The sequence below is a fragment of the Balaenoptera ricei genome, chromosome 6 (assembly GCF_028023285.1).
Source record: "Balaenoptera ricei isolate mBalRic1 chromosome 6, mBalRic1.hap2, whole genome shotgun sequence".
NCBI lineage: Eukaryota > Metazoa > Chordata > Mammalia > Artiodactyla > Balaenopteridae > Balaenoptera > Balaenoptera ricei.
In genome coordinates, this window is record NC_082644.1 from 69,409,573 (window position 1) to 69,437,517 (window position 27,945).

The 27,945-nt window shown below is 38.0% G+C and overlaps 1 protein-coding gene across 5 annotated transcripts in view; it reads left to right on the forward strand.

Moving 5' to 3' along the window:
* Positions 1-27,945, forward strand: part of PUM3 (pumilio RNA binding family member 3) — an 82,958-nt gene that overhangs the window by 40,970 nt on the left and 14,043 nt on the right. For 4 of the 5 annotated variants that reach the window (XM_059924805.1, XM_059924806.1, XM_059924807.1 and 1 more), the window contains 12 exons: positions 8,553-8,644; positions 9,598-9,816; positions 12,416-12,551; positions 13,145-13,220; positions 15,280-15,373; positions 15,634-15,700; positions 16,890-17,064; positions 18,049-18,152; positions 19,170-19,248; positions 21,441-21,539; positions 22,459-22,512; positions 25,961-26,041. In XM_059924805.1, coding sequence (XP_059780788.1) covers positions 8,563-8,644; positions 9,598-9,816; positions 12,416-12,551; positions 13,145-13,220; positions 15,280-15,373; positions 15,634-15,700; positions 16,890-17,064; positions 18,049-18,152; positions 19,170-19,248; positions 21,441-21,539; positions 22,459-22,512; positions 25,961-26,041 — 1,266 coding nt within the window. In that variant the 5' untranslated portion in view covers positions 8,553-8,562. Of the gene's footprint in view, positions 1-2,773; positions 2,905-8,552; positions 8,645-9,597; positions 9,817-12,415; positions 12,552-13,144; positions 13,221-15,279; positions 15,374-15,633; positions 15,701-16,889; positions 17,065-18,048; positions 18,153-19,169; positions 19,249-21,440; positions 21,540-22,458; positions 22,513-25,960; positions 26,042-27,945 lie in introns of those variants that run through there. The other variant, XM_059924810.1, reaches the window with a different exon arrangement.

The following is a 27,945-nucleotide window of genomic DNA, read 5'->3' on the forward strand; positions in this document are numbered from 1 at the left end:
ATCCTGGGGGTGGCCATGTGACTGAGTTCTAGGTGCTTAAATAGAAGGGGAACCCTGCCAGGTCTTTTCCCTCTGAGATAAAAGGATAGCGCCCTACTGGGGGGGAAAAAGTGGATTTCATCTTTGCTCTGTTCTCCTAGCCCTGAACTCTGATATCAATCTGGAAACTGAGAAGTACGTCTAGCAGTCAGAAAACAATAGTGAAATAAGTCAAAACACAGAAAAACAAATACTGTGTGATCTCACTTATATGTGGAATCTCAAAAAACCGGAATTCATAAAAACAGAGAACAGATTGGTGGTTGTCAGAGGCGGGGGGATCAAGCATAGGGGAAATGGCTGAAGGTGGTCCAAAGGTACAAACGAAAAAGGAAAGAATGAAAGCAGCTTGGGTCTGTGATGACACTGTTGAGCCACTGAACTACAGCAACCAATCGCCTTCAGAATTTTTGTGGGGGGAAGAAAATTATCGATTAAGCCACTATTAGCTGAACTTCCCATTACTTGCAACCAAAATAATTTCTAATGGATACACCTTGGTGTGCGCTCTCTCTCTCCCCCTCCACCCCAAGATACACATCACCAAACATTTACTATTAGCTGATAACTTTATTGGCTTTTGGGTCACACAGCAACCCCAAAAGGTAAGTGCTGTTATTCCCATTTTACATATGCAGAAACTGAGGCCCATACAAATTAGTTATCTTGTCCATGGTCACATATTCCTTGGATTTTAAGCCAGGTTCTTTTGATTCCAATGCCAATGCTCTTAATTATGTTGCTATAAACCTCTTGCATGTGTACAGGTCTGGTTGTCCTGATTAAATTGCATGCCATATCATTTAGGAAGAGCATTTTATGCTTCTAGGAATACATATAACGTTCAACATTTAGAGCATTAAATATTTGAAGAATTAACGGGCTTAACTTGGTCAAATGTAAAATTATAGAAAACTTTTGTTGGTGGTGGTGGTGGTCTGCGAAACCACAAGATACTTCCAACTCCAAACAAATAAAACACTCAAGTCAGTCTTGTCAACTTTTTGACAGCACAGATTTGATAAATAACACCATAAATAATAATCTAGGACTTAGGTATGTGACAACCTTTTTTCTCCCTGGTGAGAAGGCAGAAGAATATTAGAGTTTGATGTATATGTTTAAGACAGCTACATGGATGTGTCTCAGAGGATATGGGGTGCTGAAAATACAAATGAATCTCTTCCAGGTAGGGTGTATATGTTAAGATTTTGTTGTTGTTATTATTATTATTAGCACATACCATATACTATTTGCCTAATAGGTGCTGCTGATGGACCTCCTGCCATTCCTGTTCTGTATTCTCTCCTTTTGAGCTTTCACTGGAGAACTAATGAATTAGAGAAAGCAGTCCAGAGTCAGTCACGTTGAGTTTGGAGTCAGACTCACTGGATCAGAAATACTGAATGTTTCCCCTTTGTCCATAGCATGAGGGGGAAAGACGTACTTAACTGTTCTTATGAGACTTAAATGAGCTTATCCAAACATAATACTTAAGGCAGACAATAAGTACTTATCAACGGTCTGTGTGCTGAAGAGTGGGATAGGTGTCTGGGAAGTAATGATGGCCCCCGCTCTCAAGAAGCGTAGTCTAGTGAATCATCAGTCTCAAGCCTAATGCCTTAAGAGGCGGGAAGCAATGTGATTTAGAAGACAGTAAAATCTGATGCTCGACACCCCTAGGATCAAGACCCATTCCTCAACTTTCCGAGTGGCCCTCCAAAAGATATGTCAGTGTACCAACCTGCAGAAGCTATGAAAGTGACCTTATTCGGGAAAAGGATCTTTGCAGATGTGATTAAGTAAGGACCTCCAAATGAGATCATCCTTGATTACCCTGATGGGCCCTAAATCCAAAGACAAGTGTCTTTATAAAACGTAGAAGAGGGGAAGACATAGAAGAGAAAGCCGTGTGAAGACAGAGGCAGAGGTTGAAGTCATGCAGCCCAAGCCAAGTAACGCCTGGAACCACCAGAAGCTGAAAGGGGCAAAGAGTGCTCCCCTAGAGCCTTCAGAGAGTGCACAACCTCGCTCCCAGCATGATTTCCGACTTCCAACCTCCAGAACTGTTAGAGAATAAATTCTGTTGTTTGACCAGACCAGGTTTGTGGTGTTTCTTCATCTGTAAAATGGGGATAACATCCTAACTAGTCTCATTTCCTGAAATGTTAAGTGGGGTAACTGCAGTCTGGAGGAATGCGCAGACGTTTAAAACGGCAAACGTTTATTGAGCGCTTGTCCTGATCATTCAATGTGCTAGGCGCTTTCCCTGTATGACTCAGCCGTCTCTATTTTATTAATCACATAACCAAGGCTCAGAGAAATTCAGTCTTTTGCCCAAAGACATAGAGCTAAGAAGCGGGAAAAAACCGAGATCGCAATTCTAGCCGACTCCCGAGATTTCCCTTTAACGTCCCCCGCTGGACTGCCAGGGAGGATGCAAATGAACGCACTCTCAAAGCGTTAACTAGTTTAGCCTCAGTTCCAGCTACAAATTAGCCGAGCCAACCAAGCCTCCGCTTCCACAACTGGTCAGGCCCCGTGAGATGCCACCGGCTCCCCCGGCCGGGAAGCGACAGGGTTAATGACGTCACTTTCAGGAGCCGCTATCACGTCCTCGCCCCACGGATCCTTCCAAGGGCCAAAACCCGCCTGTGACGCAGCCCTCGCGCCTCTGGACGAAGTGAGAACCCAAGTGGGCCAATAGAAATGCCGAATTTCCGTTTTTCCGGCTAATCCCCACCCCTTAACCGAACTCGGCCGAGGAAGAAGGGAAAAGGCGACTAGGGGGCGGGGCAAAGCGAGGAAGCGGAAGCCGTGGCGGCGGAACTGGGACGCGCGCCTGGCCGGGGTCACACGTGTGCGGTGAGTGCTGCGTCCTCCGCGCCCGCTCCTGGGAGGGCTTTGCCGACTGCTCGGCGCTGAAGTCGGAGGGTCTCTCGGGTAGAGGTGTTCACACATGTCACCCGCTGGGCGGCCTTCTGTGCCCTTTTCTGTTCTGGGAGATTGGGGGTTGACGGGAGCCTGGCGACAAGGGCGGTTTACAACTCCTCTCCCTACCACGCTTTCAGCCTTTTTGTCGTGTATTTGACAGACATCCGCTCTGCGCCCGGTCAGTGCTAGATGCCCAGTTTGCAACCTGAATGTACAGCTGCAGGTTGTAAGCGCTGGGAAGGAAATGACCTGGGTGCTGAGATATAAGATAGGGGAGTCTGATGTGATCCTGAAGCCGAGACCTAAAGCGTGGCGAGAGGCAACCCTGAAATCTGAAAGCCCAGGGAAAACTACTTTCAGCAGAGGCCGTGACTTGGGCTAAGTCCCTGAGGTGGAAGGGGGACCGATGTTAGTGAGCTAGAAGTTCAGCCATATAAGATAAAGGGGTAGGGTGAGAGAAGGTTCTGTAGAGCTTTGAAGGCCATGGTGGGAGTCTCGATTTTCTCTACAGTGGAAAAATATTCCCATTATTAGAACACAGTGAAGGCTTATAAGCAAGGGAGAAACACAATAGGCCCTGGTTCTTTTTGGAAAATGGATAATAATTTGGATTATTATTGATTTTATCGTTGAATTATTGATGATGGTTTGAATTAGGGTGGTGGTACTGGAGATTGAATTTGAAGGGTTAGAGGTGTTTTTAAAGATTCGAGAAGAATTATTGAAAAATTGAATGTAGCAGACCAGGAAGAGTAAACTCTCACAGGTAAATCTTAGGTTTCTTCCTTGAGCAGTGGAGTGGATGCTGTGCCATTGCTGAAATGGGGAGGAATAGGGTGGAGGAAATTAGATGAGGAAGTTTGTTTGGGGGTGGTTTGCAGTGGTCATATAGTTAAAGAATTTTATTTTGGTTCTATTAAGTGTAAGGTGTTTGTTAGACACCTAAATGGAAGTTTCAGGTAGGCAGTTAGATACACAAGCCTGGAGCCCAAGGAGATGTTCCTAATGGAGAGAGAATTTGGGAGTCCAGCATAGAAAGCCATGGGATTGCACGAGATCACCTAGGGAGAAGAGAGAGGGGAAGACTTGAGGAATGCCAGCATTTAGAAGTTGGGTACTGAATGGTCATTACTTTCAAAGTGCAATGCTGAGCCTGCTGGGAGGAGTAAAGATCAGTCATGATCAGTCACGTGTCCCTCTGTGTCTGGGAAATCTCTCCTCTTTTCCTTCACGAGGCAGAATTGGGCTCTCAGCTCTGTGGTTCTCTGAACACCTTTTATATACTTCAGTTATAATGCTTAATTATGCCATGTTTTAATTTTCTGCTTGTCTCTATCACACCACACTTTGATTTTTTTTAATTAATTAATTTATTTATTTATGGTTGTGTTGGGTGTTCGTTTCTGTGCGAGGGCTTTCTCTAGTTGCGGCGAGCGGGGGCCACTCTTCATCGCGGTGCGCGGGCCTCTCACTATCGCGGCCTCTCTTGTTGCGGAGCACAGGCTCCAGACGCGCAGGCTCAGTAGTTGTGGCTCACGGGCCTAGTCGCTCCGCGGCGTGTGGGACCTTCCCAGACGAGGCGGATTCTCAACCACTGCGCCACCAGGGAAGCCCTGATTTTTTTTTGTATATATTTTTTTAAAACCCATTAGCCCTCTAGCACATAGTGTGCAGGTATTCAATACATTTCAAGTCCAAAGCGTTGTTATAAGAAGGTCATCAAAATGTGCCATAGGAATAAGGAGAATCATTTGAGAAAGAAAGAAGGCATCTGGAGGAGGAATGATAAGAAATTGTTATTTAGGCTGGATGTGAAGAATGGGTAGGATTTATATTGATAGAGAATGGCTTTAAAGTTTGGCTCCTGAGAAAGAATAGTGAGGGAGTAAGGTTGGCTTCAGTGTGGTATTGTGATGTGGGTAAGTTAGGACTAAGTTTTGAATGGCCGTGAATGCCAGACTGAGTTTGAAATTTTTCCTATAAGCAGTGGGAAGCTTTTGAAGGTGTTAGAGCAGGGAAATGACATGAAATGGATGTGATAGTGGAAGACTAATCGGGCAGCAGGCGGTGGATCATAGCAGACTGGGTCTAACGGCGGAAAACAATGTGAGCAAGAGATAGAGTCTGAATGGGGTAGTAGAGGGAAGGGAAAAAGAGGAGACAATTCCAAGACACTGGAGTGTGATGGTTGGATGTGATGGTACAGGGTCCCCAAGCAAATGCATTTTGCTAAGTGAGAGAAGCAAGACCCCAAAGGCTGTATATTGTCTAATTCCATTTATAGGACATTTTTGAAAAGGCACAAAGCTAGAGGGTAGAAAAAAGATCAAGCATTGCCAAGAGAGCCAGGAGAGGATGATTGCAAAGGGGTTCCGCAGGGGACTTTTAGGAGTGTGGGACAGTTCTGTAAGGTGCTGTGGTGGAGGATACTTGACTGTGGGTTTGTCAAAATCAGCACTGTACACCAAAAAGAATGAACTTGACTATAGGCAGATGAAAAGAAAGTCAACTGACATGTCAGGAGATGGAATGCAGACTGGAACAAAATGCATCTAACAAGTACAAATTTATAAAAAGACCTCACTGAAGGAGTGGAGGGAAAAGAGCTGACCTAAGTAACTTTGGAAAGCAGGGTTTTGAGTGGATACTGTGAGGGAAAAGACAAAAAGAACTGTAGATAAACACCACATTATTGTTGGTACATTTGTTTTTACCAACTATAACCCTGTGGCACGTGATTAGAGTTGGAGACATTAGTATGAACTTACTTAGTAGGTACAGAAATACAGGTTTGTGTATACACATAGGCTAATGTACATACATATATTACCTAGCCCTGTCTGGTGGAAAGACCTAGAAGCAGTGACACCCCAGTGACAAGCACACCTAGCACTCAGATCTCAATGAGAGGATTTCTCTAGGGTGCCTTGGAGAAATGGCTGATTTTAGGGCTTGGGCAAGGAAAATAAAAGGTGAACTTGGAACAAGTGCCAGGAATTAAGGATATGCTAAGGGAAAAAAAAAAAAAAAGGATGGACCATATGAAAAGGACACAGAAGCAACCTTAGAGATTTCAAAGCTGGAACAATTTTAGCAACAAAATAAAGATACTATTAGTCCATATCGCAAATAATAAAATACTATGAGGCCATACTGATGTAAATAAATGATTAAATGAATGAGGAGAAGGAATAAACGTTCCCTACAGAAGAATACAAAATAATGAAGGTAAAAGTAAGGGAAATAGAAAATCATCATGTAAACACCACGGAAATTGCTGCAGGCAAGATCCACTGGAGAGTGCTAAAATCGGTGGGGGGTACAGGATATTTGCATGATCTCAAAACATATCCAAAATATTTATTAATTGCTCTGGGGATTTTAATGCATTGATTCAAATTCTTTAATACTCCCCGCTCTAGAAAGTGGAGCTTAATTCTCCTCCCCCTAAGTTTGGGCTGAATTTTAGTGACTTGCTTCTAACAGAATATGGAAAGGGAGACATAGTAACTTTACAGCAGAGACCCCTTGCAAACACTATGTTAACCAAGTGATCAAGGTTAATATCACTAGTCATGTCGATATCATGCTCCTCCTAATGTGATGGGATGAGAAGGGCACTTCATCTCTATGGTATTCTTCCCTCAAATCCGTAAGGCCAGTAGAATCATAGGAAAATGTCAGACAGACCCCAAATGTGGGATATTCTACACAGTGCCTGACCAGTACTCTCCAAAAGTGTCTTGGTCATGAGAAACAAGTAGAGAAGGAGAAGCTGTCACAGATTGGTGGAAACTAAGAAGACTTGATGATTAAATGCAATGTATCCTGGAATTGAAAAACGACGTCAGTGGAAAAACTGGCGAAATCCAAATTTAATAGCATCATATTAATGTTATTTCTTAGTTTGGGTAAATGCATCATGGTAGGGTGTTAACATTAGGGGAGGCTGAGGGGTATACTGGACCTTTCTCTGTGTCTTTCCCAACTCTTCTTTAAAACTAAACTTATATCAAAATAAAAAGTTCATGCACAGAAGAGCTAAGGGATGCAGATGTGGTTATGAAGGCTATAGCCAAGTGACAGTGACCCTACAGTCATTGATGATCTAAGGAAACGGAGTAATTCAGAGGCCATTCATCTTCCAGAGTGCTCTTTGGGACCCTACTGGTCCCTTGAGATATTCCAGGAAAAAGTGGTTCAACCACGGTTGGGAAATCCTGCATACTTTAGCTTGTGCTTGGTGATTAATGGCTTAAATTAGCAAATTAAAAGAATCTGCCTTTCCTTAAAGAGGCCTCCTTCATTATTTTCATTTAAGAGTTTCCCAAATACATTTCACCCCAGAACCCCTTGTTTCTCTTATATCTATTAATATCTTGAGAAATTTGTTGTTCTTCAATGGAAAATTCTTGTCTAGAAATATCTGGAATTGTCTAGGGATCCCTAGCATCTACTCGCGAGGGTCAACTTTAGAAATTTTGAAATGAGTTGAATATGCAACTTTGGAAGGTACAGAAATAGACAAAACATAATAACTTTTACTCTTGATACATTCGGCTGCTTTCAGGAGCCTTGGGCAGCTGAGGGGTTATCTGTTGTTTGCCCTGTGCGCGGTGGGGTCTCTATCCAGAAGCAGCCTGTTAGGCAGATTTCTTTAAAATGAAATATTAAATATTTCAACAATCTTATTTCAGAGGTCTTTGAAAATTACTTGGTTGCCTCTAAAAGAATAACAGATTAGGGCTTCCCTGGTGGCGCAGTGGTTGAGAATCTGCCTGCCAATGCAGGGGACACGGGTTCGAGCCCTGGTCCGGGAAGATCCCACATGCCGCGGAGCAACTGGGCCCGTGAGCCACAGTTACTGAGCCTGCGCGTCTGGAGCCTGTGCTCCGCAACAAGAGAGGCCGCGATAGTGAGAGGCCCGCGCACCGCGATGAGGAGTGGCCCCCGCTCGCCGCAGCTAGAGAAAGCCCTCGCACAGAAACGAAGACCCAACACAGCCAAAAATAAATAAATAAATTAAAAAAAAAAAAAAAAAAAAAGAATAACAGATTAAACGTTTGAAGTTAGTTTTTGTTCTAGCTACCTTGGGTTACATAAGGAACTTTTAGATAATCTTCTTTCATTAAATTTGAATATGTGATAAGTGCAATGTTTGTTCCTGACTTTTTAGGATAGAGACCAAAAAATCAAGTGGTAATATTGTCAGTTTCTCATCACAAAGTCTTCCCAGGTTGTAAGTAATGCAAACACTGACAGTTTTATCATGCTTAGTGTAAATAATGATTTATTTTTAGCCATTACTATTGCTGAAATGTTGCCTCCAAAACATCACACACTAGCCAAGGTGTGTGTGTGTTCTTAGTTTTTGTATTGGTATCGTATTTATTGTCACTTTTACAATCTTAGAAGTCATGATTGTGTAGTTCCTGGACTCATGGGTGCCTGTGCTGGACGCAGCTAATTTGTCCTGCATCTGTGACTTGAAGGAGTAAATGTGGCAGTGACCACTAATGACTTCTATTGGATGAGAGCAATTCAGTGATCCTTTTTTGGATTTTGTTTTTGTTTTCCAGAGTTGCTGTAATGGAAGTCAAAGGGAAAAAAAAAATCGCAGGAAAAGGTACAAAGCCATCACAAGAAAAAAACAGATTTCATAAAAACAGTGGTAAGATACTCAAAACATGCTTCCCATGTGGTTGTTTTGGCCCTTGGAGGGAGCGGTTGGTGGGATGAGGGGGCATGTAGCAGATTCCAATCTATTCATGGGTTAGAGTTAGGATTAAAGTAGTAGGAAAAAATGGGTGTTACTATATATGAGTTTGCATGTTCCCTGTGAAACTTAGACCTTTGAGAAATTGCCAGGATAATTGGTGGATGCTGTACTTTTGAAAGACATGTCGGCTAGTGATGCTGTTCCCTCACTAGTTCACAACAACATTTTATTTTAGCGTTTGATAAATTGTGGCTGATTAATACGTCTACTGGTGAGCCAGGTCTTCAGGATTTCTCATTGTGATGTCTTTATTGTTCCATCAGGTGTCAGTATTGCAAAATAGAAAAGTCAGGAATTGTGTCAATGACTAGTTTCCTAAGCAATCTTTTTTTTTTCTTGCAACTAGAAATTCTGAAAAATAAACATTTTAAATTTGTTTATATATGATATACTTTCTAAATTTTAAATGTTCATTTTATTCTTAGATTCCTATTATGTTATTGACCCCCTGAATACACACACACATACACACGCACACACACACACACACACACACACACAGACACACAGACATATAAATAATATCTCATCTTGTGATATGTGCTTAAAGCAGAAGTACACCTAACTGGCAATAGTGGTTATCTCTCGAATTATGGGTAGTTTTTATTATGTATTTCTCTACTTTGTAGGTTTTCTATAATGAACCTGTATTATAATTTTATAATCAGAGTCAGTTTTTAAATTTTGTTTTGATTTTTTTAAGTCCTACTGTGCTCCGTTTTTGAGAATAAAACAAAGTATGTTTCACTAAAGAGTGTGTAATTTTCTGTAACAAATACAATCCAGTGGATAAAAGATCTAGGCCCAGGATCATTGAACTAACAATTATTTATTATTGTCACTAGATTCTGGTTCTTCAAAGACATTCCCAAAAAAAGTTGTTAAGGAAGGTGGACCTAAAATCACATCTAAGAACTTTGAGAAAACTGCCACAAAACCTGGGAAAAAAGGTGTGAAGCAGTTCAAGAATAAGCAGCAAGGGGATAAAATACCAAAGAACAAATTCCAGCAGGCAGATAAATTCAACAGGAAGAGAAAATTCCAGCCAGACAGTAAAAATGATGGTAAGCACTGATTCCTTTAGCAGAGTTTTTGCAGAAGCCTTGCCCTGCCTGAGCTATTGCCTGAACCACTGTGCACAGGGACTCTAGAAGTCTGGTAGAGACCTTTTGTTCTTGTTCCTTGACAGGCAACACTTGGGGTGGGGGTGGGAGGGTAGATGGGATTAAATAAAAAACAGAAAGCATCTTCTCTGGTCAAAATTATCCTCTGGTACCTAGAATTCCTTACTTCCTAGGCCCTTGCTGAATTCCCCTAGCTGTGGAATTAGGCTAAATTGTAATGGCTTTATGCATTGGAACCTCAATAAAACATTCCTTTCTGTAGGCTAAAATTAATGAACTCATTCATTCAACAAACAAATAGTTAATACTTAAATTTAATACTTAAATAACCAGTGTGTCCCAGCTACACATCCACCTTGGCTAAGGATGCCCTGGTGAACAAGAAACATATAGACCCTGCCTGCCCTCACAGAGCTCAGGCCACTCTAATATCATCAACCCATCAGATGGCTCAGACCCGGTAAACACTTCCAGAGAAGGTATAGTATACATGTGACAGACTTGACTTGAATTGGTGGAACAGGATAGGTTGCTAACTGATTAGAAGTGTTGGCAAGGCTCCTCTTTGTTGAAACAAACTACTAATCTCTTCATCATGATGTTTAAGCGGTTGTCTCTGACCCAGAGCTTTGCTGTCTGTTGTACAGCCTGCCCTTGCTGCGCATCGTCTGTCCTGCACTGGTCTCAAACGAGCAGCTTCCAGGTTACGCGTGCTGACATGCATATGCCTTCTCTGCAGCATCATGAGGATTTCTCTGGTGTCTTTCATACTCTTTTTCTCCAGCGTGGCATAGCCTGACACTGCTCCTCTGCTGCCAGCTGAGACCACTGCCATGGGGCCTTTTTACTTCAGTTCTTTAGACTTGGTCCCTGTTCTCTGCTCTGCCTAGGGCTGCTCCAAGACAGGGGCGTAGGGAGAGAGGAAAGGAGGGAAATTTTCATTATTTCTCATTAGGCCTGGAGGATTCTTTCATGCTCTAGCTTCCATCTTTTCTCTTTTCCCCTTCTCTTCCAGCTTCTCTTTCCTACCTACTCTTTCCTAGCTTCTCTGTTAGGTCCTAAATCTTCCTTTCCACACTGGAGTTCTTGACACCTGCATTTTAAATGCATACACATCCTCATCTTATTATAGTGGAGCCCTGGTTCCTTTTGCTATAGGAGATAAGTTCCCAGCATCTCAAAATGGAACTTTGATTTTATTTTCTCAGTTTTATACCAGCAACTGAGGGGGATTGGATACTAGACATCCCCAAAATTGGTTGTATCTGCTGCAACCCAGCATGGCATATGTCAAGGGTGCCCATAAATTTGTAGAATGAAATGAACTCTGGATTGGTTATTATCCTCTGCTGCATGGTACATGATGCTCTAATATTAATGGTAAATATGCCTTCTGTTGCCTGTAATCCTCTATTACCAGGCTGGGAATAAGCAAGTGAGCAGAAAGGGGAGTAACTAAATACACTGTAGTATATTGAATGCCATTAAAAATTATATTCTTGAGGAATATTTAGTTTCATGGAAGAATGCTTACAACATAATGTTTAAGTAAAGACAATAAGGAAATTAATATAAAACATGTGTAGGGGAAAAAACAAGAAGGAAATAAAATGTTAATCCCTAGGTTTTGAAATTATAGGAGAATTTTGTTTTTTGAGTGTATTTCTAATCAGAGAAGGGGAGATATCCAGAAATAACTTATTCTCCTAAGGGTTCTTTGCAGGGTACTCGTGTAAATAATACCCATTTTATTAAGTTATTTTTTGTTTGGCCTCTTTGGGTTTTTTCATTCAATTAATAAGTTATTTAGATTGTGAAGACCAAAAATAACCGATACTCGACTTTTATAGCATGACCCTAATTGTAGAGAACTGAGGAATTTTGATTGTGCATTGTCATGAGTAAGAGACGGCAGAGAATAAAGTTTTAGAGCCATATCTGGGTTTGAATCCTGACTCTGCTACTTAGGAGTTAACGTGACCTTGGACAAGGAACTTACCTGCTTGGTGCCTTTGTTTCCCTGACATGAAGGGGATAATAATGGTACCCACCTCATAGGGTTGTTGTAAGAATTAAATTACTTAATACATAACAGCACTCAGAAGAGTGAATTTTTGAATATTGTTTTTCCTATGTTAATTTGGACTAATTTTTGTTTTCATTGAGAACTGATCATACCTCAAGTCCAATGATCTTAATGTTCTAGAGTAAAATTTTATTTTACAATTGAGAAAGATGCTTAAACTTTTTAAATTGCTTTTATAATCTGTTTAGTTTCCTTTTTTTTTCTTAATAGGTATCCTGTTAAGAATAAATAGCTGTTGAATAAATGAACAGTTGGTGTCAACCAAATTTAAAATGTGTAAACTGCTCAGAAAGTGAAATAAAGTATAAGTTGGTAGGGAATGATGTTTTCCCCCTTCTAGTTTCCTCAGTGAGTATTGATCTTGATTAGTGATTGCCATAGGTACCTAATTTGTACTTGTGTATGGCACTGAGAATGTTAAATGTAATTGAAAATAATTTCTGTAACGACTAGACACAGCAGCCAAGAAACCCAAATGGGATGAGTTCAAAAAAAAGAAAAAAGAACTGAAGCAGAGCAGGCAACTCAGTGATAAAACCAACTACGACGTTGTTGTTCGGGCGAAGCAGATCTGGGAGATCTTAAGAAGGTAATGCTACTTAATGGCATCTTTATTAGGCCCTTTGAGATGATGGAAGAGTAACAGTGTACCTAGTAAATAGTGAAATGTCCTAAGATAAATGACATAGCGCTTGGGTTATTTAGGGAGTACTCAGAACACTCCAGTAGAGGTATCAGTGTTTGGATGTGTGCCCATTGCAGAAACGTGTGGAATCATTAGGATGGTGTCAGATCTGCTTATGAAAATGAATGAGAGTTTAAATGGATTTGACGTCCTTCCTGAGAAATTTCTGAGAAAATGAAGGACAATTCTTTTCGGCTAGGTTTTGAAATACTTGAGTACTTGGTGTCTTGGACTTGTTTTATTATTTTCTTTACTTTCGAAGTTCTGGCTGTTAAGATTTAGACTGATGCATAAAATTATACCTTGTGAGATGAGTTTCTGCCTTTGAGAAAATTACTTTTCTCTGGCTGCTCTGGAATAGTAATTTTAATGTCCAGTTTGTTCTCTTCGAAGAGAAAATCATACTGAACTGGGTGAACATACACTGGTATGGTTTTTATTTTTGTGTGCTTAAAATAATGTCTTTACTTAGACTATGTTTCCTGCCTCTTTTATAGAAAAGATTGTGACAAAGAAAAAAGAGTGAAGTTGATGAGTGATTTGCAGAAGTTGATTCAAGGGAAAATTAAAACTGTAAGTAGGGCATACTCAGTTGCAATTTTAACAATTGAAATTGACTCGCAGTAAAGGGTAGTTGACCATTGTGGCAGGTGAAATTGTTTCTGTTTTTAATGTATTTGGCCTCAAATTTCAAATACCTTTTATAATACTGATTAAAAAATTTAATAGTGAGAGACCTTACCGCCAGGAAATTGTGAAAAGGCTATCAAGTTTTTGACTGTTCATTTTAAAATAATTTACTTAAAATAAGTCAGTGTTCTCTTAAAGTTATCTCCAGGAATTTATTAGTTCAACAGTGTTCGTTAGAATGTCTTGCTGTGAACTCTATACTTTTGCATGTTCTAAATTGCTGACTATTTTGTATGTGTGATGCAAACACATGATTACTTTCTTCCTGCTTTTACAAGCATCATGCAAAGATCTTTAAAAAATAATAGATTTGGGACTTCTGAATTGATTTTCGTTGTTGCTTTTTAATCCTGTTTTATAGTAAACTTCTATTGATTCTTGTGTATTTGGATAAATACTTAGTGATATTCACTTGTAAGCCAACAGACTCGGTATCTTTGGAGACCCTTGAGGGGCAGCCTTTGCCGAACCACGTACGTGGGTCTAACCAGATGCTGTATTGCAGTTTGAAGGACTGTCTTAAAATAGTGAGTTCCCAGCTGCTGCTTTCTTAAAGCCAGCAAGGTCTTTTTAGGTTGGAACTCCTCCTCATCTCTAGCAGTAGTCTGTTATACTCAATTTATAAATAATTTACACTCAAGATCCTTTCCCAATTACCCTTAGGTTACTACTGCATGCCCATGGACTTGGGAGTTAGTCTGGTATTCAAATAGTCACTCTGCTATTTAAAATATGTGTGCCTTTAGACAATAGCAGCCTATTTATTGATTATTTACTGTGTGCTAGGAATTATGCTAACCAGTGCATACTTTGTATCCTTTAACTTAGTCATCATCCCTATTAAACGTTTGATACATCTGGGCTCAGAGAAGTTAAGTTTCATCTCCAGGGTCACAAGGACAGCAAGTTCCTTAACTTCTCATAAACTTACTTTAATCTATAAAGTGCTAATAACAACAACCCACTTTTAAGGTTGCTTTGAGTTTAAATGAGAAAAATACACTTAAAGCACATATACTGGTTACATAGTAGGTAATCAACATATGCACAAAACAGCCTTATTTTTTTAAAAAAATTATTTTTAAAGTTTTATCAAAAATGTCTATGCAAATCTCCCTTAAGGAAATTCTTCGGAAATCCATGACTTTGATGAAGGTGTATACCTTCACCTTCTGACTTGTTAGAATTTAAAAATTTAAAGACAGACTCAGCAATCAGTAATAAGAACTATTAAAGTAGACTGTAGCATATAAAAAATAATAGTGCATGACTGATTATCTGCAGTCATTGCTTTAGAAAATTGATCAGCAAGTCCTTCAGTGAGGATCTAATCCATCCAATAGTTGTGAGGGGGGTTGGGTTGGAGAATCAGATTTGAAATTCTAGGAATATAACTGGATGTATGTTCAGGGATTATAATGAAAATGTGAGAAATGGAGTGATTAGCTCATAATGTAATTGCCAGTGTGTATCTAGATTATTATAATAATTAGGTATAATTATTTATGTAGCAATACTTTGGTTGCCAAAGCCAAACATTCTTAGATCATTTATATTTTTAAAAAAAATCATAGAATAATAGAATTTTTGCATTGGAAAATTCCTCTTTTAGGGAAAGTAACTATCAGAGAAATGAAAAATGTAGTGTGTATAATCATTAGACAGGTTTGGTTTGAATTATAGTGATAGAATCTTGCAGAATACTTAAATGCATTCCTGTCTCAATGCCATACGGTAGCCAGCAAAACCAAAGAATGCCATTCTGAACAATTAAACAAGAATTTCTACTCCCAAGTAACCTAGGTTTGATTAGCCATGAAGACCCTACTTTTTTTTCCTCACAAGGAATTGTAAAAGAGGCAGCAATACAACATAAATAATATGATAGAAACATATATTTTCAGGGAGAATTTGTCTAAAGGCCCCAACTGTTTTCCTACAGATTGCGTTTGCACATGATTCAACTCGTGTGATCCAGTGTTACATTCAGTATGGCAACGAAGAGCAGAGGAAACAGGCTTTTGAAGAACTGCGAGGTATTTCTTATATATATTTTGTAATTGTTTGTAAAAAGTCGCTTGTTTTCTCTTGAAATACCCAACACTGTCCTGGAAAAGAATTCTGTTGAGGGATAGCAGTGTGTCCTCTGCAGGACCTTTTCTGTTTATTTGTTTTTTTGCCTGGGACAAATAGGGAGTTATTTGTTTGTGTTCCCAAGATCGTGCAGTTAGTTCTTCCCTTGTTTCTGGAGGACGGAAATGAGGTTATCATTAATGTAATGTATTTTGTTTCTCAGGTGATTTGGTTGAATTAAGTAAAGCTAAATATTCCAGAAATATTGTTAAGAAGTTTCTCATGTATGGGTGAGTTGTTCTACTTATAAAATATTTTTTTATTAGTTTTTTAGAGGTGTGGATACCTATTGTGTGCAAATAAATGTTGCTTAAAAGTCTGTTACCATATCAGTAGGCTTAAGCAGATGCTTGTGATGTTTGCAAGGAGTGTGGTCTTAAAAAATTAATGTTACTAAAATTAATGTAAAATGATGGTATTGTCTTCATTGTTCTTACGAGTATATCTTGAAGCCCTGGAAGAAGAGAAATGGTTATAATGAACTTTAAATTAGTCACCAGTTATTTAGAAGATGGAGTGATGGGAGGGGCAGGTGAGTAGGCTCAGAAGCAGGGTTAGTGGGTTAGGAAATGTCAAGGTGGGAGGATTTCCTAAACTAGGTGGAATTGATACTTGTCTTGCTGTCTCAAGTATAATAACGGGCCAAAATATGCTAACCAACAATAAAAAAGTACAGCTGACAAATTTTCAAAAACTGTATTCCTGACTAGAATTACTGGCCGCTTGATTATTTTAGGATAGAATAGAAATACTTGTGATTAAGTCCTGTTTTAAAAGAGAATCCTGGAGTATGTTTTATTCATATTATCCTGCATGTTTGACTTTTACCTTCTCCTTTTCTCCTTCTGCCCCACTTTTTTTAAGCTGAACAATTTACTAATGGGAACTAACATTTATTGAGCACTTACTATGTGCTGGTTACAGTTCTCAGTGCATCTTAACTCACTTATCCTCACATCAACCTTATTCTTTCTATTTTATGACTAAAGAAGCTGAGTCACAGAGCGGTGAAATACCTTGCCCAGGGTCTTTCAGCTGGTAAGACCCTAGGTCTTTTCAAACCTAGGCAGGCTGGCCCCCGAGTCACTTAGAAATGCAAGGTAGAGGGAATTCCCTGGCGGTCCAGTGGTTAGGACTCCGCAGTTTCATTGCTGAGGGCCCAGCTTCAAGCCCTGGCTGGGGAACTAAGATCCTGCAAGCCGTGCAGTGCAGCCAAAAAAAAAAAAACAGAAAAAGAAAAGAAAGAAATACAGGGTAGAAATACAAGGCAATTTGATTTCCCTTCTCGTAGCATTTCTCTGTGTAAGCCACCGCCACACACAGTGACGAGCTGGTCTCAGAAGAAGTGTGTCATGTTTTGTTGCCACCCAGCTTTCTCCTTCTGTTGCTTCTCTTTTCCCATGGTCACGCTGGGGTTAGGAATAAAGCACAGATTGCAGAGATAATGAGAAGCTTTAAAGGTCACGTGAGGAAGATGCTTCGGCATGCGGAAGCGTCCGCCATCGTGGAGTACGCCTACAATGATAAAGCCATCTTGGAGCAGAGGAACATGCTGACAGAAGAGCTCTATGGGAACACATTTCAGCTTTACAAGGTGACATTTCAAGACATCTTGCCTAGAGATTTTACTTTCTCTGTGTGCTGTTCCTTACCTTCCAATGCCCTGTTTTCAGAATGTATTTTTACTTTGGTTGTTCCTTTAAGAGACTACCTCATAGCCTTTATCCTCTTGGATTATTTTGTCTCTGGTGTAGTAAGCAAGTGATCATACTTACATTTCTTTCTCCCAGAGCACAATCTTTAAATCCCCTATAAGTTAAAACTACTTTTGTTACTCCTTCCCAAGTACTGTGTGTAATGCTTTGGTACTTCTGTTTCTGCAGTCAGATAGACCAAGGAAGAAGATTCTTAATAGTCAGTGAAGCTCTGTAAACACCCCTTAACCAGCTCTGGTTGAAGGGCATCGAGCTCCCTGTTGCTGCCTTCTCCCATGTTTCCTCATGTTTGTGGATTACCCTTCCCCGGGTCATATGCAGAGAGGAAGCAGAGTAGAGAGACCCAACCTTGGATTTAGTACAAGGCTAGTAATGGGAGTAGGACAGTTAAAGGATCAATTTCAGACTTTAGGACACAAATACACATATTTATCTCAGGGGAGATGGATTGATTCCTGGGTTCCTTCTGCTAGTCAGTGTCAGCTCCTGGGTTGAACTTAGTGCTCTGTTTCCTTTGTCACAGTCACTATAGGAATATCCAGCTAATTACAAAACATGGTGGCAAGAATTTGTTAACTGACTACTTGATCTTATGATTAGGCACATGCTAGGTGCTTGGCGAGTATGAACTGGCTGGTTGGTTATTTAGCTTGGCTCTGGAAGTACGATGGTGGGTGTATAGAATGAGAATTAGATAATCAAGAAGTACCCTGTGAATGTATCTACAGTGGGGCTTTTGTTATGTAAATATGGCAAATCTAAAAATTTAAGTTTATGTAAAATGACAATAATTGATTTTCTTTGTTCTGAAGTTGAAGAAACTTGATTAAATTTAGAGGGGTTTGATTTTTCTTCTGTTGCAGTCAGCAGATCACCCAACTCTGGACAAAGTATTAAAGGTACAGCCGGAAAAACTAGAGCTTATCATGGATGAAATGAAACAGATTCTAACTCCAATGGCCCAAAAGTAAGGAAGCTGGGTTTTTTTTTTTTTTTTTTTTTTTCTTAACAAATGGCATTTGAAGGAGGAAAGTTTTATATAGCCTTTGCAGAGAAAAGGTGGATAGTTTCCCAATTATAGTCTGTTATTTAAATTGGATTGTGAGACTTAAAAGCCCATGCATTTGGCCTTCTTGGAATTTGTACCACAGTGGAGTGGTCGGGGCATTACATCTGGGACCAGACTTCCTGGGTGTGAATTCTGGTGCCTCTCTCAGTTGCTAACTGTGTGACCTTGGGCAACTTAACTTCTCCGTGCCTCAGTTTCCATATCTGTAAAATTACGATAATAATAGTATATATTTCATAGCGTTTTATGAAGATTAAATGGGCTCATATTTCCAGCGTGCTCAGAACAGTGCCTTGCCATTAAGAACAACATGTTTTTGCCGTCTACGTGGATACTGCGTGTGAACTTGAAGTCTTTGGTGCCCGATCATTAGCCTCCACTGCACACCTGAATTCACCAAGTGTCACACTAGGAGGCTCGGATCAATTAGGTGTTGTTGCAACTGCTGATACTGTCTTGATCTATTTAGGATTTAACTGCTAAAATGATTTTATGAAACTGACGCATTATAAAGGAGGCTTGACAGAAAGAAAATAGCCATTAAAAAATAGTCGACATGTGGATTTCTAATCACGTGTCCATTGTTGTGTAAAAGAATATAGATGTCCTTATTTAAGAAAGTCGAGTGTATTTTGAATGATAATTTCATATTTGCTGATTAGATACTAGAAACTTGTACTCTGGTCTTGGTTGTAGATGGCAACCAAGACCTATAAATATTTTAATAGGTCTAAAAGTTTTTTTTTTTTTTTTTAGTCTTAGTATTGCTAAAGATATGATTTATTTTATGACAAATGACATTTGCTAAAACCATTTCACTTGTTTTGATTATTTTAGGGCGACCGAGGTTACCTATCTCTGTATTATTGTGGTGCCGTTTCTGACTTTTTTTTTCTTCTTTTTTTCTGTTTTCAGAGAAGCTGTGATTAAGCACTCACTGGTACATAAAGTATTCTTGGACTTTTTTACCTATGCACCCCCAAAGCTGAGATCAGTAAGTTCTTGGTTTTAGGTTTTAAACTGAAACATGTAGAACTATGTAAAAAATGTGGAATACTGCTTTGATGTATATTGGCTTTTGAAAATTTTAAAGAATTGTTTCCTTATTTAGAAAAGATAATGCGCTAAACTCCCTTTGAAGAAGTCTACTAATTCCACTTAGATTTTTGCCAGAAAGACAGTAGAATTGACCATAATTTTATCAATTTCATTGAATTTTTATATTTTAATTATAATCCAGAGAGCATCCTCTAGCTTAACCTAATCAGAAAATTAACTAACATGGAGGAATATTCAGCATTCAGGGAGTTTGAAATTCACCTGTATTGATACAAAAAAAAAATTATATTGGTGTTAAACGGTTACGGGAGGACACTTAGGTAAAACTAAGTGAACCGTGAAAAACTGGAGCTTACATGAGAGTGAAGGTTAATTGCACTGCCCTTCAAGTCAGTGATGGGAATATAGATGAGAATTCATTTAGTCCCCTGAATTTTGCTTGCCTCATCATACTGTGAACTCATCATCCATTTGTTCTCATTCTAATAATAAGCGATAACCAAGTAACGAGACTCGCGTCTTTTTAACAAATATGCCAGATTAGACATTCATAGGAATTTTGACCCTCTCAAAATTGACATGCAAAATAGTTTTCCAAGAGTAGCCACCTACCTAAGCATGTGGTTCAGTGACCACAGCAGCTGCTGATTCTCTTTGGGGGATTTCTCTCTTGTTCTGGCACAGCACAGTATCTCACAGTTCTGGATTTACTGAGGCAGGACTTTATTTTCAGAACTGAGAAAATGATCATTTGAATATATTCCGTAGTGGAAAGTCTTTATCTTTTTAATGTTGAATGTGTTTTAGTAATAGCAAAAAATCATTGGGAACTTAGTGTGAATATAAAATAATCAGACAGGTCTTTGTGGCCCCAGGGGCATTTTCAATAGAGAGACTTTTTAAAAAAAAAAACTTTTGGAGGTAAAAGAAGCATAATTGGAATATATGTTTAACTCCCCAACTGGATAGCTTTGAAGAGATTCATAAGTTCAGGTATGTAAGCTGAAAGCTATGTTCTTGAGATTTATCCTGGAAAAGGATTGTGAGATAGTTAAGGGTGAAATTGCTGTTCCTTATTGATAAAAATAGGCCACTTTTCTCCTTCCTGGTAGGAGACTTTGTATTTATTTAATATAAATTTTTAAATTGGGAATACACTAAACTGGCCCCGCAGCTGTTAGCTGGCAGAACTCACTTATGTCCTATATGCTAGACTTCCAAATATAATTACGAAATTACATACATTGAAAATAAGGAATAAAGATTAAAAATAAGCTAAAATTACCTTGTAATAAATTAATGATTGGGTTTCTACTTAAAGGTCATTGAGTAAAGGCCTAGTGAAGGCCTAGTCTAAATGTTAATGTAGGGTTAAATATTTCTTAGAAAAATGTTATTTAAGTGTCTTTATGGTGAATTATTAATATGATTTCCAGAGGTAATCCAGTGATAAATTAAAAAAGAAAAACTTTTTCAGACAAAATTCGTGTTTTGGTTTTCTGCTTGTTATATACATGACTCTTTTAGGGAAGAACATTTTATTTATTTTATCTGGCTTTTTTATTAAAAACTCCCTTTTTCCCACAGCCAACTCTTAGATTTTTTTTTTTTTTCTTGAGAAGTCCTTTAGAATATACCGTATGTAAACAGTTGACCCTACAACAACACGAGGTTGGGGTGCCGACACTCCCGTCCCCCTCAGTGGAAAATCCGCCTATAATCAGCCCTCCCCATCAGCAGTTCTGATTGCGGATTTACCCACCTTCAGATGGTGTAGTGCTATAGTACATATTTACTGAAAAAAATCCACGTATAAGTGGACCCGCCTGGTTCAGATTGCCCTCAGGGGTCAACTGTATACATACTTTTTTGAACAGACATTGGTAAAACTCAGGGATTTTAATAGAAATTGCCTGCCAGCAGTACTTACTGCTCTTGATGGAAAAGAATGTTTCCAGGAAGAGGGTGTATGGACGTTATGCCTGTCCACAAAATTAAACATTAAATTGTTTGCTACCTATACTTTCTGCCTTTCATTCTCTGTGCATAACTGCTCCTTAGTAGGCAGATTGTGAAAAAGCAACAAGAAAGAGTAAACCAAAGCCCTGAACTGCATTTATTCCCCAGGAAATGATTGAAGCCATCCGAGAAGCAGTGGTATATCTGGCGCACACACACGATGGCGCCAGAGTGGCCATGCACTGCCTGTGGCACGGCACGCCCAAGGTAAGCGGCACTCAGGGCTCGACTTGCCTCTCCTTAGACTTTTTCGGTCTCCTTGGGGTTTTGCCCTCTTGCGCACAACAATATTATCTTTGCAAAGTTGTGCCTCAAGGCCTCACAGAAGCTGGCTCCCCTTAGAGCCTTTTGTTTCTTCTCTACTGGAGTCTTCTTAAAGTTTGAAAACCTTGGGTTGTCTTGTATGGGGAGGGGTGTGTCAAGCAAGTAAACACACTACTTATGTTAGGCTTAAGTTTATAAAAGTTTTGGTACCTGTCAGCCTCTTTGATTCCTCATTTAATGATCTTGTTGTGGGAGAGGGAGGGGAAAGAGAAGAAAATGAGCAGCTGTGCATTTGCTCCCATGGTTCTTAAGTACTTTGAGGGAAAAGGTAAAGATCCATATTAATTATAGAAGCTTAACAGAAATGATCCTCATTTCCTTGATTGGTATAATTCTGCCTTTAAAAGACAGTTGTATTTTGTCCACTTTTTTTCTTTCATCCACTTTTTAATACAAATTTAATTTCTCCTCAACAAGTAATGTATTGAATGCCATCTGTATGCTAGACTTTTATGCATTTGAAGACAGTTCAGACATTGGAAGAGGGATCTCAGTTCTTACTATAAAAGGAGGTAGTTTCACTAGGTTTGCCTTGCAACTAATAATTTTATGGTTCCACATTTATGTCTCAATGGATTGTCACATAGAAGTCTAAGATTATAATAGCTCTGAGAGGACTTCTTATAGTGTATTGCATTTTTTGGTTCTGGTTCAATAACTATTTTCACTAATGAAAAGTATGCCACTCCAATGAAAGTTTAATATTATATAAAATTTTTAACTATGAAATACCTTAATCTATAGCTAATCTATAACTAAACCTGTAGCTATAAGTTCATTGAGACAGTTTTTCTTTTTTAAGGACAGGAAAGTGATTGTGAAAACAATGAAGACTTACGTTGAAAAGGTGGCTAATGTAAGTATAAAAACTACATATTTCTTTTAACTATTTTTAATAATAAAATGTATTTATATCTATTATAGGAAACTTGAAGAGTTCAGAAAATTACCAAGAAAATTATTTGTTGTTTCATTTTGTTATAATCTATTTTTATGCATATGCATGTCTTTTTATATATTATTAAATTTACACAAAATGAATTTCTCCTCTTTTCATTTAACATTGTACTGTGGCAATTTTCCATTTTTATTAGATAAGTTTTGAAGACCTGATATTTAGTCTCTAGGTAAACTGCACTTCAGAAACTTGTTACCAATTTTCATTACCACCAAAACATAACAGAAAGTGAAACTTGTCTCTTTTTTTTTTCTTAGATTAAATTTGTAGTGTGGTCAAAGAAAATTTTAGTTAAGTTTTATAATTCTTTGGAATCTTTTTTGGAGATGCTGTAACAGCTTTTCTAATGAAATTGGAGGATATAAAAAGTGTTTTTTCTGAAGGATTAGTTGCCTCAAAAAATAGTATTTCTGTGTACTTAAATACTAAATAGTTTTCCATAATAATTCTAAAATATATGTAGTAGTAAGCATTAGTTTTCAGTTTTTGAACTGTTTTATATATTATGTTTTATAGCTTCTCATTTACAGATGACCTAAAGTTAGTGATATCAACAACTTTTCCCTCTGAAAAATCCAGTAAGAACTACTGGCATCTAGTGAATACTTGATATAGTAAATGCTAATTCAAATTCAGATAAACTGGTGTTCTGTGATTGTATACATATCTGTTGTCTTCTGTAGGATTCAAGACTAGGAAGAGAGTTAGTATAAAACCACGTAGAAGGTAGCTAACTTGCCTGTAACAAAATGAAATAAGAGGCTCTCTAGTGAGGGGTTTTCAGAGTATGAGAAAAGTTTATGATTCATAATTCATCATTAAGTAAATCTTTTTGTATAACATTTTAGTTTGAATATTTTAAATTAGAAATGAGTAAAAATAGAATGTTAATAGAAAGTTCTATTAGGTGGAAGGGAGGGATAAACTAGGATTTGGGATTAACATATACACACTACTATATAGAGTGGATAATCAACAAGGACCTACTGTATAGCGCAGGGAACTCTACTTAATATTCTGTAATAATCTAGATGGGAAGAGATTCTGAAAGAAAGATGGATATATGTATATGTATGACTCAATCACTTTGCTATACACCTGAAACTAATACAACATTGTAAATCAACTATAGTCCAACATAAAATAAAAATATAAAAATAAAATAACATCGAAAAAAAACGTTCTGAAAGGTATTAATAGTAAAAGACACTCTTTTGTAATAAAATTAGATTGTTTTAATTTTACAATTTGGTTACATCAACAGTAAATTTTTTGGAGAACCTCATCCCCACAAGGTATTGCGATGTTAGCAAATTAACAATTCAATGTCTTTTTTATCTCAAGGAGTTGCCTCTAAAGGGGTGAGATAAACTAATACAACCCATGGATTTGGTCTATGGGTTATTTGGAAGTATTTAATTTCCAAATATTAGGGATTTCTTGATATACTCTGTATTATTTCAGTCTTTTGAAATTTATAATGACTTATTTTATGGACCAATGTATGGTCTATGTTAATGTCTTGAAAAGAATATGTGAGTGTCATCCTCTATAAACGTCAGTTAGATCAAAATGGTTTGTAGTGTTTTCAGATCATGGATGTTTTTACTGATTTTATTTATCATTGTCTAGTTCTATCAGTTGCTGGGGAAGTGTGTTCAGACTTCCAGGTATAATTGTAGAATTGTCTATTTCTCACTTAAATTCTGTTCCACCTTCTGTATTCACCCTGAGATATTTTACGCTTGGGTGTGTTTCCGTGTGTGGGACTTAAAAAACCAGAAACCCGTGGTTGTGTACTATATGCACAACATTCTCTACTTTGTTTCCTTCATTTAATTCATCTCAGGGGTCATTTTATTTCAATATATATTCATCTGTCTACCTCTCTCTTGTTAATGACTTTATGATATTTTATTATATGACTTCCATAGTTCATTTAACCAGTCCCTACTATCGGACACGTTAGTTTCTAGTTTTTTATTTCAAATAATTCTCCAGGGCATATCCTTTGTTCGTATGTGGAAGCATGTCTGTAAGATACCTCCCTAGAACTACAATTGCTGGATCAGAAAGTACATGCATTTTAAATTTTTAGTGTTGTTGTCCGTTGCCCTTAAAGAGGTTGAACCACTTTACATTCTCATCAGCAACATAAAAGTGTGCCTGCCTTTCCCCAAACCTTTGCCGAATTAGTATATTATCAAGGGCTTTCACTTTTGTGTATAGGACAGGTGGGATATAGTATTTCATTGTTTTAATTATAGTCCTTAATTAATGAGCATTATTTCATGTGCTTAAAGCCATTTGTACTTCTCTTTGTGAACTGATTCTTCATGTTCTTAGCCCATTTTTAGTTGATTGTTGGTCTTATATATAGTAAAGATGTTAGACCTTTGTTGTTTTTCTCCAATTTGTTTCTAGTTGAGATGTTATTCCTGCCATATTCATCGGATCTGGCTCTGAATGAGTGTTGGCTGGTAGCAAAAGTCAAATCCCTCTTAAAGTAAAAAAAGATTTATATCATCATCTGGGATACTTAAAAGGAATATGCCACAACCTTTGAAAACTTTTTTTTTTTTAACATAAAGTAGAAGTTCTTTAAATCTTGGGACAATATCAGCATCATGGAAAAAATTCTATTATTTCAATAGTAATGATTGTGAAAGTCCTAATGTATATTTGTATGATCTCATGCTGCTCTACTTTTTGAAAGCAGTTGTTTTTATCTTATTCTCATATTCACTATATAAGTATATTCTTCTAGTTCTTTTTTTTTTAGTGTTTCTATTTTAATTATATAGGATTATTATAAAGAAATTGTACAATATACCAAAGAAAATGAAAAATTATTTGTAATCCTTCAACCCAGTGGTGACAGTGTTTTTCCTTCCAGGATTTTCTGTGTATGTGTATTATGTATATTTTGTGTATATAATTATATCTGAGTTTATATATTTTCTTTTTCATGATTGCAATACTCTAGTTTTTTTTTTCCCACTTGTCACTGTAATTTTCTTTGAGTTTAATTTTCAAGTAGCTATTCTTTAACAGGATACCTATTTTTGAGAGGTGTTATATTCTGATTAGTTTAAAAAAATGAGTCTCAGCTATTTAACATTGAAGAATGTGCTTATCTGTTTCTGTCTTTTTCTTACTCAACCTAGAATATAATTAACTAGGTCCTGATACAAGAGCACATTTCTTTGAATGACTTTTATCCATCTCCGTTATATTATGCTGGGTACGTTGTCAGGGTGATAACCTTTTAACGTAACTCTTTAGGTGGAAGAAAAGGGAGAATCTGTGTATTTTTTTAACCTTTACTGGCTTTCAATTCCCACAGGGCCAATACTCCCACTTGGTTTTATTGGCGGCATTTGACTGTATTGATGATACTAAGCTTGTGAGGCAGATAATCATATCAGTAAGTAATTCACATAGTCTTGAATTTAAGTTAAATTGATACATCATTTGTGAGTGTGTAAGTTTGATTTCACACGTAGATGTGTAAAGACTTTGAAGTGTGTAAATACTTTCTGCCAGTATTTCTTATTTTTTAGTTGCCTTAAGCCTATTTTGGGGGGTTGCTTTATTCCCGTACAAACCATAATCCTGTTACTTGATTATTACTAATTAACGTTGCTTTAAATATGTAAAAGACTGCTTAAATTAGGGTAATGTGACTTTTTAGACCATGTAACATACTAAAAGAAAAATGAGCGATGCAGTGTTTAGATTTGATCGGAAATTTATTTTCATAGTAATTCTTCAGTTATTCAAGAACTCATGTCCACCCAGGCAGAAGCTATCCATGACCTTTTTTCTCTCCCTTTGGAGAAACTAGCTCTGCATAGCTTATCAATACATCTGTCCTGACTTGAACTGGAGAAGAAAAACTGATGAAGTTCACTCAATTGTGATGGCTTCTTAGAGACTTCATGAAAGCTGGTGTAGAGTTAGATTAAAAATTTTAACTAAAATTAGAATACTAGCTTCCTTTTTTCATTTCAGCTTTTTAGCCTGGTATAATGACCATAAAGTGGTAATAATTGAATGCGGTTTACTTAACCCTAAATTTGCCTTCAGAAAAACTGTTCTCTTACAAAAACTTCACCCAAGTAAAAACTATATTATGAAATAATTTTCTTCTTTCTGCAATGACTGCCCCATTTCTGACTTGAGATTCTGTGATCCTGTTTTATTTTTCCTTCCTTTATTTCTAGCATGCAAGTTGTGTTTGGTGTATGATAGAGGTTTCGGGGGAAGGCGTAAGAAATTGCAGCATTGGTAGCAGGGACCGAACCTGGAAATGTTTTAAAAAGCACATAATCTGTATAGACACAGATTATTCATTTGAAAGTTGGTACACATGGATGGGGCCCTTGCAGAAATCTTAGTGACAAAAGCGACTTCCACACCACCTGCAGGGAGAAGCATATGGATGTTCAGAAAGAGAATTTACCTGTTGGCCTGTGGTGGTGCTGTGGCCTCTTTGTAGCCTATCTGGGCCAGTCAGAGCTGGGTAATTAGGAAAAATGTCCCAACTAGTGAAGGGATAGGAGATTTGTTTTCTCAGATGCCAGCTGTAGCTCCCAGTGTGTGAATTTCTCATGCCCTTGCTGTCATTTTCCAGCTTTCCCCTTGACTGTTTTAAGATTGTGATGACTTTCTTTGGGATAGGATTGTGGGAAGAAACAAGTTGGCAGGACTTTGATGTTACAAACTGAGTATTTTGACATGTTCCTTGTGACTTTATTACCCTTTTGACTCCAATCAATAATGATTGTTTTTCATTCCAGTGACAGAAATGTGAGGCCATAGATTAGCTAATGAATAAAGTTGTTTCATGAAAATGGAAACAGGCTGGGCTATTGAAAGCTTGCTTTTGTTTAATATTTTCATGACAACTAAAATTTGCATAACTGTTCCAAATGGATTTTAAGAGAAACCAAACTTCCTTCAGGATTTGCCACAATTGTCTGCTAGATTAATTTTTTCCAAAGATTTATCCCACTTAAAGTCGCTGTTGAAACAGTTTTAATTCCTTGTGCTTATCAGTTTGATTCCCACAACTGTTTAACCCACATTCCTAGTGACTTTCTCATACTTAGGGCAGCTTTCCCTGAGAATGGCCTCATTTGCTGATGTCTTGCCTCTAGCTGACAAATGCTCAACGGGTTTTGTGTATCATTAAACTATGTAGCCAGTGATAAAATTATGGAATGCTAATTGCTCTTGCATTTTCCCCCGCCATCCACCACAAAACCTGTTGCAGTATGCAGTGCTTGTTAAAAATACCCAAGAAAGCTTAATGTTGCAAAACATTCT